General features: G+C 35.0%; 2 protein-coding genes and 1 long non-coding RNA gene across 16 annotated transcripts in view; 2 read left to right on the top strand and 1 right to left on the bottom strand.

Annotated features, from left to right (window-relative positions):
• LOC124304603 (serine/threonine-protein kinase tousled-like 2) overlaps positions 1–3,296 on the top strand; it is a 35,986-nt gene extending 32,690 nt beyond the window's left edge. For all 8 annotated transcript variants that reach the window (XM_046763057.1, XM_046763054.1, XM_046763056.1 and 5 more), the window contains 7 exons: positions 141–232; positions 355–502; positions 607–718; positions 1,342–1,480; positions 1,590–1,701; positions 1,822–1,929; positions 2,012–3,296. In XM_046763057.1, the coding sequence (XP_046619013.1) occupies positions 141–232; positions 355–502; positions 607–718; positions 1,342–1,480; positions 1,590–1,701; positions 1,822–1,929; positions 2,012–2,233 (933 nt within the window). In that variant the 3' untranslated portion in view covers positions 2,234–3,296. The remainder of the gene's footprint in view (positions 1–140; positions 233–354; positions 503–606; positions 719–1,341; positions 1,481–1,589; positions 1,702–1,821; positions 1,930–2,011) is intronic.
• Positions 3,297–5,292: 1,996 nt separating this feature from the next.
• On the bottom strand, positions 5,293–15,623 carry LOC124304601 (DNA topoisomerase 2). Of its 7 annotated transcripts, none has more exons than XM_046763043.1 (25): positions 15,469–15,623; positions 15,290–15,350; positions 15,047–15,162; positions 14,467–14,793; positions 14,140–14,383; positions 13,638–14,027; positions 13,325–13,564; positions 13,128–13,233; positions 12,882–13,034; positions 12,635–12,804; positions 12,349–12,559; positions 11,652–12,240; positions 11,347–11,578; positions 11,066–11,265; positions 10,834–10,969; positions 10,448–10,747; positions 10,096–10,329; positions 9,785–9,970; positions 9,589–9,715; positions 9,325–9,504; positions 9,077–9,158; positions 8,603–8,691; positions 8,381–8,497; positions 8,178–8,287; positions 5,293–8,058 (listed from the first exon to the last, which is right to left on the bottom strand). In XM_046763043.1, exons 3-25 carry the CDS (start codon positions 15,085–15,087, stop codon positions 7,948–7,950), a joined length of 4,575 nt encoding a protein of 1,524 aa, XP_046618999.1. In that variant the 5' UTR covers positions 15,088–15,162; positions 15,290–15,350; positions 15,469–15,623; the 3' UTR covers positions 5,293–7,947. The 7 variants fall into 7 exon arrangements, with proteins under 7 accessions (XP_046618999.1, XP_046618998.1, XP_046619003.1 ...); XM_046763042.1 differs by having other exon boundaries at positions 15,047–15,133; XM_046763047.1 differs by lacking the exon at positions 15,047–15,162.
• LOC124304618 (uncharacterized) lies at positions 13,155–13,632 on the top strand. Its single transcript, XR_006908231.1, has 2 exons — positions 13,155–13,266; positions 13,508–13,632. It is a non-coding gene; the product is annotated as an uncharacterized LOC124304618 (long non-coding RNA).
• Positions 15,624–15,765: the final 142 nt, after the last annotated feature.

The raw sequence follows: 15,765 nt of genomic DNA, 5'->3' as shown, positions 1-15,765 counted from the left end.
GGTATTCTAAATTGGAATTTTTTTTCTTTTCCATTATACCAGAAGTGTTGTTATCACTCACCACTTATTACGAACAATATTTACAGGAATTCAAGCTCCAATTTTTAGACTTGTACCTGATCTGCTTATATCATTTACAGGCATTTGATCTGAAGGAACAACGCTACGTAGCGTGCAAGGTACATCAACTTAATAAAGACTGGAAAGAAGACAAAAAAGCTAACTATATAAAGTGAGTACAATAATGGATGATCTGTTTTTTAAGATGAATGATATAATGTGACTCGGGAGTTTGTTCTAGAGAAAGGCTGTAATTAAACCAACCCACGCCACAAATATTACTTATTCTTTCAGGCACGCGCTGCGGGAATACAATATACACAAGGCACTAGATCATCCACGTGTTGTTAAATTGTACGACGTGTTTGAGATTGATGCCAACTCGTTCTGTACAGTGTTAGAGTACTGCGATGGTCATGATTTAGACTTCTACCTCAAACAGGTGAGTTGATCAGTCTTTGAGAAATACATCCGAATGTTTAAAAACACGTCTTGCATCTTCCATGTGCTGTATATTAAATTCATTTAAATCTATGTATTTATTAGCATAAAACTATACCGGAGAGGGAAGCGAGATCAATTGTCATGCAGGTTGTTTCTGCACTGAAGTACCTCAACGAAATAAAACCACCTGTCATTCACTACGACTTGAAACCAGGTAACAACTTGAAACTTTTTGACCACACAACAAATAAATAAGGAATGGAAATAAAAACCACACGTTTAGTTCAAATTGCGCAATGCTGTACAATTTTTTGAATCTTATGAGGAAAAAGTTCCCACCTCCATACTGAATTGTAACATGTGTATATTTGATCAGTAATCATTGGATTATCTCATTCGGATATAGTATACCTATATAGAGTTGACGTGAGATTCGACAAATCAAGGTTATCTCTGACGCGAACGTTTTGTAATATTAAAAAATATTGAAATCTTATGGTAGCAGTTGATGGTCTTGATTAGAAATTTTTTTCCTGTTTAGATTTGCGATATTCTTTGGACTGATAAACATACATATTGCCATGTCCACTCATTGCTTTTTTTTTCTTTTTTTTTATATATCATTTTTACTCGCCATTCAGATACAGAAATCTAACTCTCTACTCGCAGGTAATCACCCAAGTTGATATAATTTGAGCTTTACATCTAGAAACAAAAAACGTGGAAACTTTGACCTGACGGTTATTGATTCCATACATCGCAGTCCCATCTTTTCAAATGCGTTTCTTCAATTTATTAGTTGTGATAATAATTTTGGATTCTGTCTTTTTATTATAGGAAATATTTTATTGACCGAAGGAAACGTGTGTGGCGAAATTAAAATAACAGACTTTGGATTAAGTAAAGTAATGGACGAAGAGAATTATAATCCGGACCATGGTATGGATCTAACCTCTCAAGGGGCTGGTACTTATTGGTAAGCGCGTATTTTCGTAAAGAATTACCTGGGAAACGTATGTTCCTCAAAGTCCAAGCTACACTTAATCCCAATTATTTTTACATGTACATGGAATTGTTTATCACAGGTATCTGCCTCCCGAGTGTTTCGTAGTTGGCAAAAACCCTCCAAAAATATCGTCGAAGGTTGACGTGTGGAGCGTCGGTGTAATATTCTATCAGTGTCTCTATGGCAAAAAGGTAAAACGAAACAGACTGTTGTGTTTTATAAACATTTGCATCGTTACACTTGATATAAAGCATAATGATTAAGCCGAATAAATTCAACCCTTTTAAAATGCACTTTTGAAATTTTTCCAGCCCTTTGGTCACAATCAGTCGCAAGCAACAATCCTTGAAGAAAATACAATACTAAAAGCGACGGAAGTACAGTTTGCCAACAAACCGACCGTGAGCAACGAAGCTAAGGTTCGTAAAAGTTTCGTTTCCGTTTTCATGGATATTCATGAAGGGAAATTGCTGATTCGTTTGTCCTTACAATGTTTTATAGAGCTTCATTAGAAGCTGTCTGGCATATAGAAAAGAAGAACGTATAGATGTGCTGACGTTAGCTAGACACGAATATCTACAGCCTCCGGTACCAAAGCATAACCGTCAGGCAAACAGCCAGCAGCAGCAGCAACAGCAACAACAACAAATTCAGCAGCAACAACAGCAAACGTCGTTTACCACTGGCATGTTTAGTGGTATGAATGCATCTAGCAGTTCGTAGTGGAACACGGACTAGAATACATATAACTAATAAAATAACAAAGAAGAAAAAATGAAGTAAATTAAAATAAACGAAATTACATGCCAAATCTTTAATGATGAGCTGTTGCACGAAGCCGCCGTCATCTCAAGAAAATGCCAATAAGAACAAGAACGAGAATAATAACGAAGAACGAGGTTTTTCGTGTGAAAGAAAAAAATGTAAATAGTGAAGATTTCCGTTGTAGCTATACCGTATAAATTAAAATAAAAACCCGCCAGATACCGCAAGAATATTGTGCGGCCGGTGGTTGTGAGTCCGGGAAACTTGCGTCTCTTTGCAAACAACGCCGAACTACTTCAGCATTCAGCATGACAAAAAGAAGAAGGGAAGAAAGAAGTTGTTAAAAAAAAAAACAAAAAACAAAACGTGTTCGTAAATATTAATTTCTATTTATTGTTCTTTGTCTTGAAAAGCAGGCTGACTGACACAGTGTTCAAAATGCGGAATTTTGCAAGAAAATTTACAGACGGATAGAAAATGTGAGAGCGAGCGGAATAAATAGAGAGAAAGTGTGGGTGAGAGAGAGTGAGAGAGAAATATAGAGCGCGAGAGAGAGAGAGAGAGAGAGAGAGAGAGAGAGAGAGAGAGAGACGAATATAAAAAGAAAATCAGAATGAGAGTGAAGGTGCGAGATGAAGAGAGACAAACAGATAAATATGTGATAAGTCATTGTGAATTAAAGTGTAGTTGACTAAAAATTTAGTACGGAGTCATCTGGTGGAAGTGCTACTCGGTGAAAAGATTATTGATGAAAGCAAGACGAATCCTTGAATGCGTGAGTGGTCAGTTGGAGAGGGTGGGAGGTTGATTTCTTATTTTGTTTTTTTTATATATATTAAAAATAATGACAATGAGAAAAACAAGAGAATAATGATAAAAATGATTTAATGAGTACCGATGGAGCGACAGACTCCTTTACCTAAAAACGGAACGGTTCCTCTCTTCTAACTTTATGTATATGCGTGAATGGACGACGAAAGAAAGACTGTGTTGTTAGTTAAGCGTGCGTGTACATAATTTATACTGTATACATATATATATTAGGGTGGTCGTTAAAAATTAAAATCTTTGCGGCGCCCGAAAAAATCCTTCCTTCTGATGAGAAACTACGGGGAAAATTTTGCTTTTGCGATTTAAACAAAAATAACACGTGCCGACGGCCAATTGAAGTTAATTTTTCGATAAAATTATGGTTTTTTTTTTAATTTGTCTCAGTAGTTAAGTTTGGGTAAAAATCATCAAAAACGGCTTGTAGAAAATTAAATTCTCTACAAAATTTTCAGCAGTGATTTTGATAATAAGTTAGAATTTATAAATTTGATATTGAGATTATTGCGATGGATATGAACGTTATCAGAAACTTAAAGGAACATTTTTATAGAGAATTTAATTTTCTATTAGCCGTATTTAATGATTTTTACCCAAACTTGAATACTGTGACGAATTTAAAAAAAAACTATAATTTGATCGAAAAATTAACTTCAACTGGCGGTCGGCACGTGTTATTTTTGTTTAAATCGCAAAAGCAAAATTTTTCCCGTAGTTTCTCATCAGAAGGAAGGATTTTTTCGGGCGCCGCAAAGATTTTAATTTTTAACGACCACCCTAATATATATATATATATATATATACATATACATATATATATTTAATAAACGTGTATGCATACATAATATATGTATAAATATGTATAATATGTATATATATATATATACACATATGTATGGTGTAAGTAAAACATACAAAAGAAACAAGGACGGACAGCATCGACAACTGTGGTGGCTCTATCCTCGCATGACCGCCGTGCGGTTCAAGTATTCCATGAATATTTGGCCGTACTTCATGTTACTTTATTCAAATATTAATATTATTACTTATATATATCATGAATAATAACGATTAACAAAAAAAGTATGAAAAAATGCAAAAAAAATATATGAAAAAAAACCAGACATTAATACAAAATACACATTCACACACACACATGCACACACGTGGAGAGTTGGTTGGTTGTGTTCCTATTCTGATGATACGATGGGGCTGTCAGCTACAGGATTAACTTGAGTTTGACACGAAGAAAGAATTATACTCCCCAATTCCCATGCTACCAAATTGACAGTAAGAAAAGAATACGAAAAAATCGAGAGGAATTCTAAAAGTAAAAAAACTGAGCCCCGCTTATTTCCCTCATCTCACTTGACCATCGTCCGCCGCCTGTACCCAAATCTTGAACTGAAGATGCGGAGAGAGGAAAGATATTCCTCCGCTCACTTCCTTATATAGTCATTCTTGTGTTAAAACCGATTCATATTAATCAGACCTTTAAATTTTTTAAACTAAGCATCATAATAATACTATATGAATCCCCTCATCATTATTAGTTTCTTTACTTATAATTTTGTTTTATATATGTACGTTATATATAGATAATTATGAAATAGGAGACTAAGTTATTTTATCAAGTGCCCTTGCTTTGTATTATAGTCGCGTCTGTCGACAAATTGCAGCTTTTGGGAGTACTAAAGAAAGAAAGACGAAAAAGCAGATGAAGTTGTTAAAAAAAATGTTGTAACATGTTGGTGAGACGTAGACACAGCGGCGTGTCTCGCTTGACCAACACGATTGTCAAACTATGGTCGGAGGAGAATACATTACAAGTCTGAATAATGTCTACTATATCAAATTTCAGTTATATTCGAGAAGCCAATATCCCGAAATCCGACTTCCCATTCCTGGAACTACTGCTCTACTTTACATAAACGTATATCCAGACTTGTCGATGGGATAAAAAAAGGAATGTCATTAGTTGAACGTTACGTTTTTGGTATGGTAGTTTTCTTTTCTTAGGAAATACAGAGAAGTGACAGAGAACCTGTGTCAAAAATAAAACGCTCGTTTCTTACCAGTTTCACATTCTGCGGCTATGAATTAAACAAAAAAGTTGCTTCCATGCGGTCTGCTGTACACGTTAGTTTGGGGTAGGTAGTTCAGATGAGACTTCTTTTTTGTAAATTGAAACTAATAATGGAAAGCGACGTAGAATTTTTGCAAGCTGAATGATTTTTCAGCAGAAACAAAATTCTTGTCCTTAACTAGGTGAACACATGGGGGAAAAGTTTACTCGCATTAAGTTGAGCTATTTATTTATTCTTTTTTTTAGTTTGTTTTTACAGAAATTTGAAAACACTGTTACAATCAATCCATATGAATGGACGGCCCTTGATTCGGGACACAAAAATACGACAAGCTAGTAAAAAATAAAATCGAATTTTCATAACGCGTCTGATACCCTCTTCTTTTTCCCTTGTTATATATACAAATATATAAATGTATATATATATATGTATGTCGAAGGATCTTTACGCAGACTGTGTAAAATGGCGTAGGTGTATATAATACTACTATAATAATGTAATAGCAATAAAATTAAGTTTTGTGTATAATTTTTAAATTAGTCAAACTGTGAAAAGTAAGTCTGATTTGCTAAAGTCCCATTACTTTCTTTTTTTTTCTTATTCCTCTTTTATTTACTCATTATAAATCTCATGATATTTCATTATATTATTATTGTTTTTATGAGTGTGGTTCCAAAAGTAACGTGCTACTAGTCAATTAAAATTATTCCATGTGTACATATTGCCAGAAGTATGCTTGAGCCTTAGACAAATATATTTGTCGGCCATTTACAGTTGTAATTTTCCGTTTTCTTTTTGTTTTTAGTTTTCTCATACTCTTATTAGTTGTTTTGTCACTTGACCAAACGTTTGTACGATTTCCTACTGACGGAATTACGCCGATAATATGTACGCTTGCATTCGAACTATCTTATTTTTACCTTGGAGCACAGCATGTAGATAAAAAAAAATTTTTTTTAATAGTTCTTTTTGTTTTCCATCAAATCCGGAGGTGACGGATTTTAAAATGCAGATATGTACATACATGAATTTGAATATTCAAAATTGTTATAAAATAATTTCTATCGTAATAATTAGCTAATCATGAAGTAGAAAAGTTGAGAAAACCAAAGGTTTTGCGTGATGTCTGCAAATTTATCCATTGATAAGAGCAAATTTGGATTCCAGGATTGCAGTTGAAACAGTTTGTTCCATAAATTATTGTTTCAGTGCGTTTGCAACGATGTAAAAATTGCAAAATAAGAACGCAGATCACGTGATTATCAGTGATAAACTGTTTGATTTTGCGATTGATAATTTTTCTCCGCTAAAACATTTCCGGTGAGTTTTAGTAGTTTGATACAGGAATGATGAGCAAATTTGAATGATTAGTTTCAATCGAAACTTGATGATTCGTGACGAATGTATTAAAAAGTTTTGTAACGTATCTTATATAGAAAGTATGTAAAATACATGAAAATACACAAATATTCCCTCAAGATTTTACATATAGAACACGACTAATTAGAATTGGAGAATATGGCTATCTTCGTTTTTATTCATTTTTTTTCTTTTATTGATATCTAAAACATTGTCCTCTAGTGTAATGTCTATCTTTCATTTTGTACGTATATCTACATGTTGGTAGCTATGAGATGTGGGAAATTGTACTAAGAGTAGATGTTAAAATTATCAGTTACGCAGATTGTTTGTAACACGAATTATTCTCACAGTTGGTCTAAATTAGAGTCTAAATCAATCAAACGTTAGTATCAGTCGTTGTCTCAACCACTAATTTTGATGCTTTACAAAATATTTCATTTACATCAAGATCCTATGAATCATATTATTTCAACGTGTAAAAAAATTGAAGAAATTATAAATCTGCCGAGTTTTTGTAGGAAAAAATCTTTGTTTTTATTTAGAGTACTTGGTCAGTTGATTAAATTCTATGCAATGACGAACTTGATCGTCTTGAAGCTTCATTTTATCTCAGATAATAATATAATTCGTACTCAGCACTGATCTAAACTGGATGTAATTAGAAAAATTAGTATCTGTACTTGGAAAGGCACATATACTTTGTAAGAAGTGTGATTTTAACTTTTCAGTATAAACTCAATTTTTCGGCCAAGATGTATAAAAGTAATTACCTTTTCTTCAAATCCAAATGTAATCGAAAGAACTTTGCCCCGTTGTGATTCCGTGAAATAGTACGAGTCAGAAAATACTTTGTAAAATATAGAATGTATATTGAAACGAAATTTTCAGATACAGAGAGTTAAATAATTTTTTTTTTTTATTTGTTGAAAAAAAAAACAAACCGTTAGTAATAATAATCCTCTAAAATGACGAGTCTCGGTCTTACGCGAGTACGTTATCCTTGTATACTAATTCTTATAAACTCGTACAATTACACTAGACCGTCACATTTTATAATAATCAAACCACACTTGCAGCAGTTTAAAATTAGAAGATTCGACGCGAATTATCCATATTAATAACACTACCTACGAGTAGTTACTATAAATATTCACAATACTATTCATTTAAAATTATATTAATGATTGGTTACAACCTAAGGTACCTTGCGGTAAAATGTACTCCAACATCTCAAAATCATCGCCACCACAAAGTGATAAAATCTTGACTGGAATGCTAAAACGACCTGAACGGGTAGAAAATCATTTTCGATCAAGTTCAACAACACGATCATACGATATACACTTGAAATCCACAAACACTCATTTGCTATATGTAGTTTCATTTTCATTGCTTTCAATCGGATTCCTCCTCCGACGTGATTGCGTACGAGATAGCCTTCCGATTCCGGGCTGACTTTGGTTGTGCTGTCACCGTGTCAGCTTCGTTTCTCCTTTGCTTTTTACCCTAGTGAAAATGACGTTTTGTTTTGATGAAATTAATTTTTGAAATTTTTCATTTTGCAACGAAGGTTCAGATTACGGAAAATAATATTCGCCTCTGTTTTGTCAAACCTTATCACTCACCTTAATTGCGAATATTTCGTCGGATTCCGATTCCGAAGAAGACTTAACTTTCTTGGCCCTTTTAGTTCCGCGACCACCACCACCGTTTTCAGTCTTTTTCTTAGGCGGAGCTGTAACATATAATTACATTGTGTTGGGCGATTGTTTCGACAGAATTTCGTCTTTTGACTTCACAAAAAAAAAAAATTGTTATTATTTATTACCTTTCTTAGGTGGAGTGGCCTTAATGGGAGAATCATCGCCTGATGATGTGATCTTGGCTGTTGTTGGCTTTGTTGGGCTATCGGCAATGAGAGAATTGAATACGTCGTCCAAATTGACTGTGAAACCAAACAGAGATAAGTACACATCATGCATCAGCTAAAAATCGAAGTACAATTTAGAGTTCAAGATTCGAAAACAGGTGTAATTTACGGTTTCAATACCTTGTGGTTGTGGTTTTTTGGGATTTAATGTTCTTGTGTCATCATCTGAGTCACTTTCAAGCTTCACAGGTTTCCCAAACGGTTTTGTTCTAAAAAACCAAGCATAAATTTCGTATTTTCAGAATATACATGTACATTCGGATGATATGAAAAAACTCTATTAAGCAAGTCAAAGCAATCCCAAGAGACTGACTTTCGTGATCCAATAACACATGCTTGAACAAAAGATCAATGTGTGTTTGTCAGCTTTTCACGTCTATACGTATTTTTATACAGAGTTCCGTTTACAGATGTATATAAAAACACAATAGAATATTCATTTAATATGTAATAAATAACGAAAGTCTGAATACGCATGATCTCTGTATTATCTGCGGTATCCTCTTTCCCCATTATGTCAAATAAGTATGATTCCATCATACAATTTAAAAAGATTTTTCCTTCAATATTTGAAAAACATAAAATGCTACTTACTCTGGTTCAGAATTGTCACTCAAATCGATGAATGGTTTATCAGCATCTGAGTCATCGCTGTCCAGTGAATAATTGATTTTAGCTGTGACAGATTTCAGTTATGAAAATAAAGTACAGCAACGTGAAGTGGAAATGAAAGTATGGTAGAATTGTGTTAGAATAATCGCAACTTCGTAAAACATGTAAAAGAAAAGTTAAAAATTAATGGTAAATATTGAACAAAGAATAGAGAAAATAGTATTTGTTACCTTTGGTTGTTCGGCGAGGTTCACGTACCCTCGGAGGTGGGGATATGCTGTCAAAATCTATATCTTCAACGTCACCATCAGAATCTGAATCGTTTAGGTTTTTCTTGTCCCTTTTCTTATCAGACTTGTCCACTTTCTCTTTCTTAACTGGCTTGAAATTTAATGTAGTTTGTTTGCCACCTAGTGAAAAAATTTAACTCTAATGTCAACCAATTAAATTCCACCTTTGCCCCATTCTTGGCTTAACTTTTACTGGTCGCTCACCTTTTTTAGCCATCACTTTCTTCTCCACCTTATCAGGGGAGTTACCGACTCTATCGTCTAGCGGTTTGGCATTAGATTCAACAAGCAGATCAAATTCATCTTTTTCTTCCTTGATCTCTTTCTTCACCTAAAGTTATTTGTCTATAGCACAGAATTTCAGATTTTCAATTTCACAATCATCAAGAGTTTTGCTCACCTTCAGCTTTTTTATTCCATCTTTTTTGTCCTTGGCTGCAGTAGTAGCTTTTTCGATCTTCTTCTTCAACTCTTCGTCTATAATTGGTTGAATTCTACGAGCATCTTCAGACTTATATATTTTCTGGGGAGGTTTCTTCACACCTTGCTTTGACTTCTCTTCCTCCTTTCTCTCCTTCTCTTCAACCTTAATTCAACACGTGAAGAAGATATTTAGATGTTGTACTCAACCAACGTAGTAACACGATTTGGAACATTGTTTTTCTGTCATAGGAGTTAATTAAGTTTCACAACCTTTAGCTACTAATTTACCTTGTTGAGTTCAGCTAACAAATTGTCGAGATCTTCCTTCCAGAGAGAAACTGGCGTGCGCGATTGTAATCTTTTGAATTCAGCCAATTTATCATCCCTTTGACGAAGAAGATCTTCCTTTTTTTCCTTCGTTAAATTCCACATAGTCATTCCTAATAGATAGTCAAAATTCTCTTTTTCGGCAGGTTGGCTTTCCTCACTTTCCTCTGTGGCCGCATTCTGAGCCATTTCCTCCTGTAAGAGATATATATTTTTTTGCTTTTTGTTGATAGAATTTAGAGATTCGAATGAAGAAACATTAGCGTAGTAAAATAGAATGGTAGTAAATTTTTTTTCAAATTTTACAACACACCAGAGCTTGTTCTCTATTTTGTCTCAACTTCCACGCTACTACCGGATCGGAGTCATAGCCTCGCCTAACCAATTCCGCAATCATGTCCTTTTTCTTTTTGTTTTCAACAACCAAATCGCCGTCACATTTCTCAAGAATAAATCTGGCTTGATTGCTAAGTTTTGCAGCTTCGACTTGGAGTATACCTTCCATATATTTCTTACGCTTATTATAAAATTCTAATCTGATTTTATAGAATTCTCTGAATATAATCCCGACATGTTCAAATTTTCGCAGGCAGAGATTCTCATCAAATGCGCACTGAAATAATACCCACATTATTAGTTTCGTTTGAATGATTCACTTAATACGAAAAATCAGACATTCAATTCCACCTTTTAACATACCATAGATGTGGTAGACATAGTTGTTTGCAATTTGAAAGCTTTGTGAAGCCCGTCTCTTTCCAATTCGACCAGTTTATCTCTATTCATAAATACGATAAATCGAACAGCCACATCACTGTTGTACTCTTTGTAGTCCCTGAAAAAAAAAAAATTAAATAAAATGAAGTTGATTCAGTGTCAAAAAGTTCAGTGTTTTACTCGTAGTATGATTTACTAGTTTATTAGTAATTACGTGATCATAGGTGGAGATTTGTCAGAACCATGCAACATTGGCTCTAAAATGGTTTCCTTATAAGCCTGTGTCCATGTGCCGATTGGAAGTTCTGTAATTTCAACTCTGTCGGGTCCTATTACAGAAATTTCTCCACTAATGACGAAACGATAATCCCCGCAACTTTCTATCGTTCCTTTAAAATTTTTGTAGAATGGGAGCTATCGAACAAAGAGTAGTTTTACCCAATTTATTACGGTATTTCAATTGGTAATGAATTGGACTGGCGCATCGTTACTCACCATAGGTTTGATTTCACCACCATCCATCATTCTGTAAAGATTATCAATGATTTCTCTGGGATTATAGTTTGGAATTCTTGTCATCCATCCTGTGCCGATGCCATCTGCCCCATTCACCAACACCATTGGTATGATAGGCATATAGTATACAGGCTCAATTTTGACATTATCATCGTACTCGTAAGTCAGAAGCGGATCATCGTTTTTGTGAAAAATCAATCTCGCTAATGGACTGTAAATGAAGAGCACATGAAACTTTACACATCAAAAAACAAACAAGTTGTTACTTTTTGATAACACAGTACCTAAGCATTGTGAAAATATAACGAGGACTAGCAGAGTCTTTTCCACCAATGAGCCTGGTACCAAACTGTCCAATGGGTTGAAGTAAGTTGATGTTGTTGCTACCGACGAAATTTTGGGCCAAATTAATAATAGTAGCCATGAGGGAAGCTTCACCGTGATGGTATGCAGATTGCTCGGCAACTGAACCAGCCAGTTGCGCTACCTTAACTTCACGTTTATCATTACGTTTCAAACATGTGTAAATGACCTTTCTCTGACCAGGTTTAAAACCGTCTATTGAGCTCGGAATTGATCGCACATTGTCGTAGTTACTGAATAGCACTAACTCGACGTTTATAAAATCGGAGAATGTAATTGTACGAGTGTTTTTTTCGTACAAATATTTTTCACCAAGACCAATTTCTTTGCGCCTTTTAGTCTCTTCCATATGATTAGTTAGCCAATCTTTTCGCTGCTCAATGCATTTTTTACTGAACGCCATTATTATGTTTTGGTCGTCCTGCTCACCCTCGTATCTGAAGCGAATTCTATGCCTAGCCATGTTATCAAAGTACTCTTTTGCCTCTTTGGCAGTAGACGTACCCAAACCTGTGAAATAAAAGGCAATGCTTAGATTTGCGGCTGAGAATAAAAAATGCTTCTTTTGAATGTTTCAACCCAATTTTATACTCTAAAAAAATGGTAAAAAAGGAAAACCTTTGTAGTATTTGATCTTGTAGGTATGAAAATTTTCCGTATCTTTTTTCCACTCTTCAAATTCGGGTAGGGAGAAAAATGAAAATACTTGGCTTCCCTTGGTTGCTTTTACGATTGGGGTTATGAACTCTTCGATGAAGTCAATCCTAAGTAATGATGGCCAATTGTGGTGGATGAAGTTTATCAACAGTCCTTTTATATGTGATCCATCCTTATTAATAATATAACAATGTTTAGCACGTTGAGAAGCATAAGCTTAAATAGTAAATGCTCAATTCGTATTAACCTGATCCTGATCTGTCATAATCATTAATTTTCCATAACGAAGAGTTTTCATATCTTCTCTAGTCTCATATTTCTTTTTATACTGAAGTCCAAGAATTTTTATCAGGTTGTTGATCTCAGCATTTTCCAGAATTTGTTTGTGTGTCGCTTCTCGAACATTCAGCAGTTTACCTAAAATAAGAGATAAATTAAATCTATGATCATTTCGTCTATGCTAATTCGCCATTTATGAAATTTCGAAGACAAACCTCTCAGAGGGAAAATTCCGTATTTATCTCTTCCAACACTCGATAGTCCAGACACAGCCATTGTCTTGGCTGAATCTCCCTCAGTAAGAATTAAGGTGCAGTCTAAAGATTTTACTGTCCCAGCATCATTAGCATCTTCCAACTTCGGGATACCTAAAACGCGCAAAGATTTTTGATGTGATTGTTTCGTTCTAAGGTGAAATAGTTTTCTCTAATCTACAAACAGAAAAATCAAGTGCATTTTACCTTGTAGTTTTCTTTGCTTTGTTTTAGGTCCTAGCTTTTGTAGCTGAGTGTCAGCCTTGAACTTGGCCCAAGATAATACTGCCTCTACAATGCCAATCTTTGTGACCTGACAAAAATGTGGGATGTTTAAAAAAAATTGGTAGGTAAAAGTGAATTTATTTAGATGACAAATTTTCGAATAGTGTGAATTTACTAACCTGGTTGATAAATTTTTCACTTAGCACGCATTTAGAGCCAAAACTTTTGGACTGCAGAGTCATATTCTCTTTAGTTTGTGAATCAAATGATGGGTTGTTTATGAGACAATTAACAAATACCCACAAATGGTTTTTTATTTGAAACGGTTTGATTGCTATTCCAGCTTTGTTCTTTTTTTTCAGGGTATCCATGAGCTGTTTGACTACTGCATCTGTGACATGATCCACATGTCTACCTCCCTGTTAACAACAGTTTGTCAGACAATTCGAACAAATGTACAAGACCTAATAAAGACGAATTAATTTTACTTGCCTTTGTGGTCGCGATACTGTTGACAAATGACATTTGCTGAAATCCTTTGTCGGATAACGTTATTGCAACTTCCCATCGTGGGCCACAATTTTCATATACAATCTTCAGAGGGTTGCCAATGTCATCCTCCTTCCCTTTGATATAGAGGTCTACATAATCTTTGAAAGTCTTTACTGGTATTCTGGTTCCATTGAGAAAGACCCTGACACCTCTGGAAGATGCGGCAACGTCGTATGCTCTACGCGTCATTAACGATATTATATCATTGTCTAATGCTTGCATTTTGAATTTTGACAGATCCGGGGAAAACGTGACTTTTGTAAAGTCTTCACTGCCGAAAAAATCTTTGATCTTGGGCTCACTGGCTTTGCCCATGTTATTTCCCCACGTCTGTGAACACGTAAAAATTGTTACATGTTGAAGAAGTGTGGATAAGGATTGGAATAAAAATTGTATTGGGGTAAAAAAGTTACTTTTTAGTCCGGCTAAAACGACGGATTACCTGTTTCAAAGACTTTTTGTATTCTTTGGAGGCAGTCTCTACTGTAAAACGGTGGCTGAATATGTTGCACAGTTTCGCGCCATACCCATTTCTACCTCCAGTAACTTTTTCCTCTTTGTCGTCATAGTTAGACGAGGTCAAGAGGTGACCAAATATCATCGTAGGTACATACATTTTTTCTTCCTTGTGAATTACTACTGGAATACCTTGTCCATTGTTCCATACCGATATTGTGTTATTTTCCCTATAGCAAAAAGGGTGTTGGTAATATTTATATATTAATTACTGGCTCAAGATAGAGATTGCAAGAAGTTGTGGGGCACTTACACATCAATGTCAATTTTGATCATGTCCATCTTAGCGTCACGTTGTTTGTTGTCGGCAGCATTTACTAAAATTTCATCAAATATCTTATAGAGACCGGGAACGTAAGATATTTCTCGTTGAACCATCATTTCTTGCTCCTTGTCAAAAACCCACATGGATTCAGTGATTGGTTCTACAGAGCCAATGTACGTATCAGGACGCAACAATATGTGCTCCAGTTGTGATTTTTTTTGGTAAATTCCCTCAATTGTCTTTTTCTTCGAAGCTGCATCTCCGGCCCCATTTTCCACCGATCCACTCATCTTTCTTAGATTTCTTCTCAGCAACCTTGAACAAATTAAAAGAAGAATTGGTATGTACATAGTTTTCACTTGGTGAAAAATCTGTTGCAGTCAAAAAATTTAGTGGAGCAAGTAACAGAAACGTGATCAAATCTCATTACATACTCTGCTCACTCCATGTTGAAAATAAGGAATGAATTTGTGCATTGAAAAACGTCGGCAGCTGAATGATGATTACAGTTTTACCGAAATTTAAATTTTGAGTGTACGCAAATAAGTAAACTTTCAAATTTTCGTACCCGAAAGACTTATTGAATATTAGGCGGGAAAATGTAGTCATCTAATTGGCCGAGAAGATGGCAGGACGCCGGTGTGAATCGCCTGACCTTTCGAAATTGCAGGATATAGATATTACCTATAGTGTGCGTTTTCGAGTTACTAATGCGATAGAAAAACGAAATAAAGGAGAAAAAGAAGAGAACGAGTATGAATCTAGTCAAGGTTTCAGGGCACATTTTGAAATAATCATTGACAGAGCTTACCTGCCACGTTTTTTTCGTAAAAAATAATAATTCCGAACTAGATCTCCTGCAACGCGGAATCCTGAAAGTTTATAGAACGGAGTGATTATTTATAATACACTCGGATGACAGAAGAACACCGCGCTTGAAGCTAAAAAAAGGTCTCTTTGGCTACTTGGTATTTTCGCCTGGTTTTTTACCTTATTAGTTACCGATAACACATTTTTATTCTTACAATATCGGACGACTGAATAATGGCGGTTTACAATATTTCAGTGGGCTACTCTCATAAACGAATCGTAAACAACGAGGACCCGGTGGCTAAACACCCTCTACCTCGGCGTCGTTTTAACCTGTAACGGTTATGACGTTCCAGAAATCATCCGTTATTAAACAATGAAACTCCGTTTACCGGAATTGAAGATGTGTTCCAAAACTGATCACAGTTACCGGTTGTACCGCGATGTGTTAACTGCTGTCTCTGTTCTATCGGCAGA

This window comes from Neodiprion virginianus, chromosome 5, assembly GCF_021901495.1.
Source record: "Neodiprion virginianus isolate iyNeoVirg1 chromosome 5, iyNeoVirg1.1, whole genome shotgun sequence".
In the NCBI taxonomy this organism is placed as follows: domain Eukaryota; kingdom Metazoa; phylum Arthropoda; class Insecta; order Hymenoptera; family Diprionidae; genus Neodiprion; species Neodiprion virginianus.
This window is presented reverse-complemented; position numbering and strand designations above follow the sequence as displayed.

Coding starts and splice junctions, on each gene's coding strand:
- LOC124304601 (XM_046763043.1), bottom strand. CDS start 15,087: ATGACTACATTTTCCCGCCTAATATTCAATAAGTCTTTCGG. Junction 13,035..13,127: donor AAAGCAAAGAAAACTACAAG/GTAAAATGCACT, acceptor TGCGCGTTTTAG/GTATCCCGAAGTTGGAAGAT. Junction 8,059..8,177: donor ACGAAATATTCGCAATTAAG/GTGAGTGATAAG, acceptor CATTTTCACTAG/GGTAAAAAGCAAAGGAGAAA.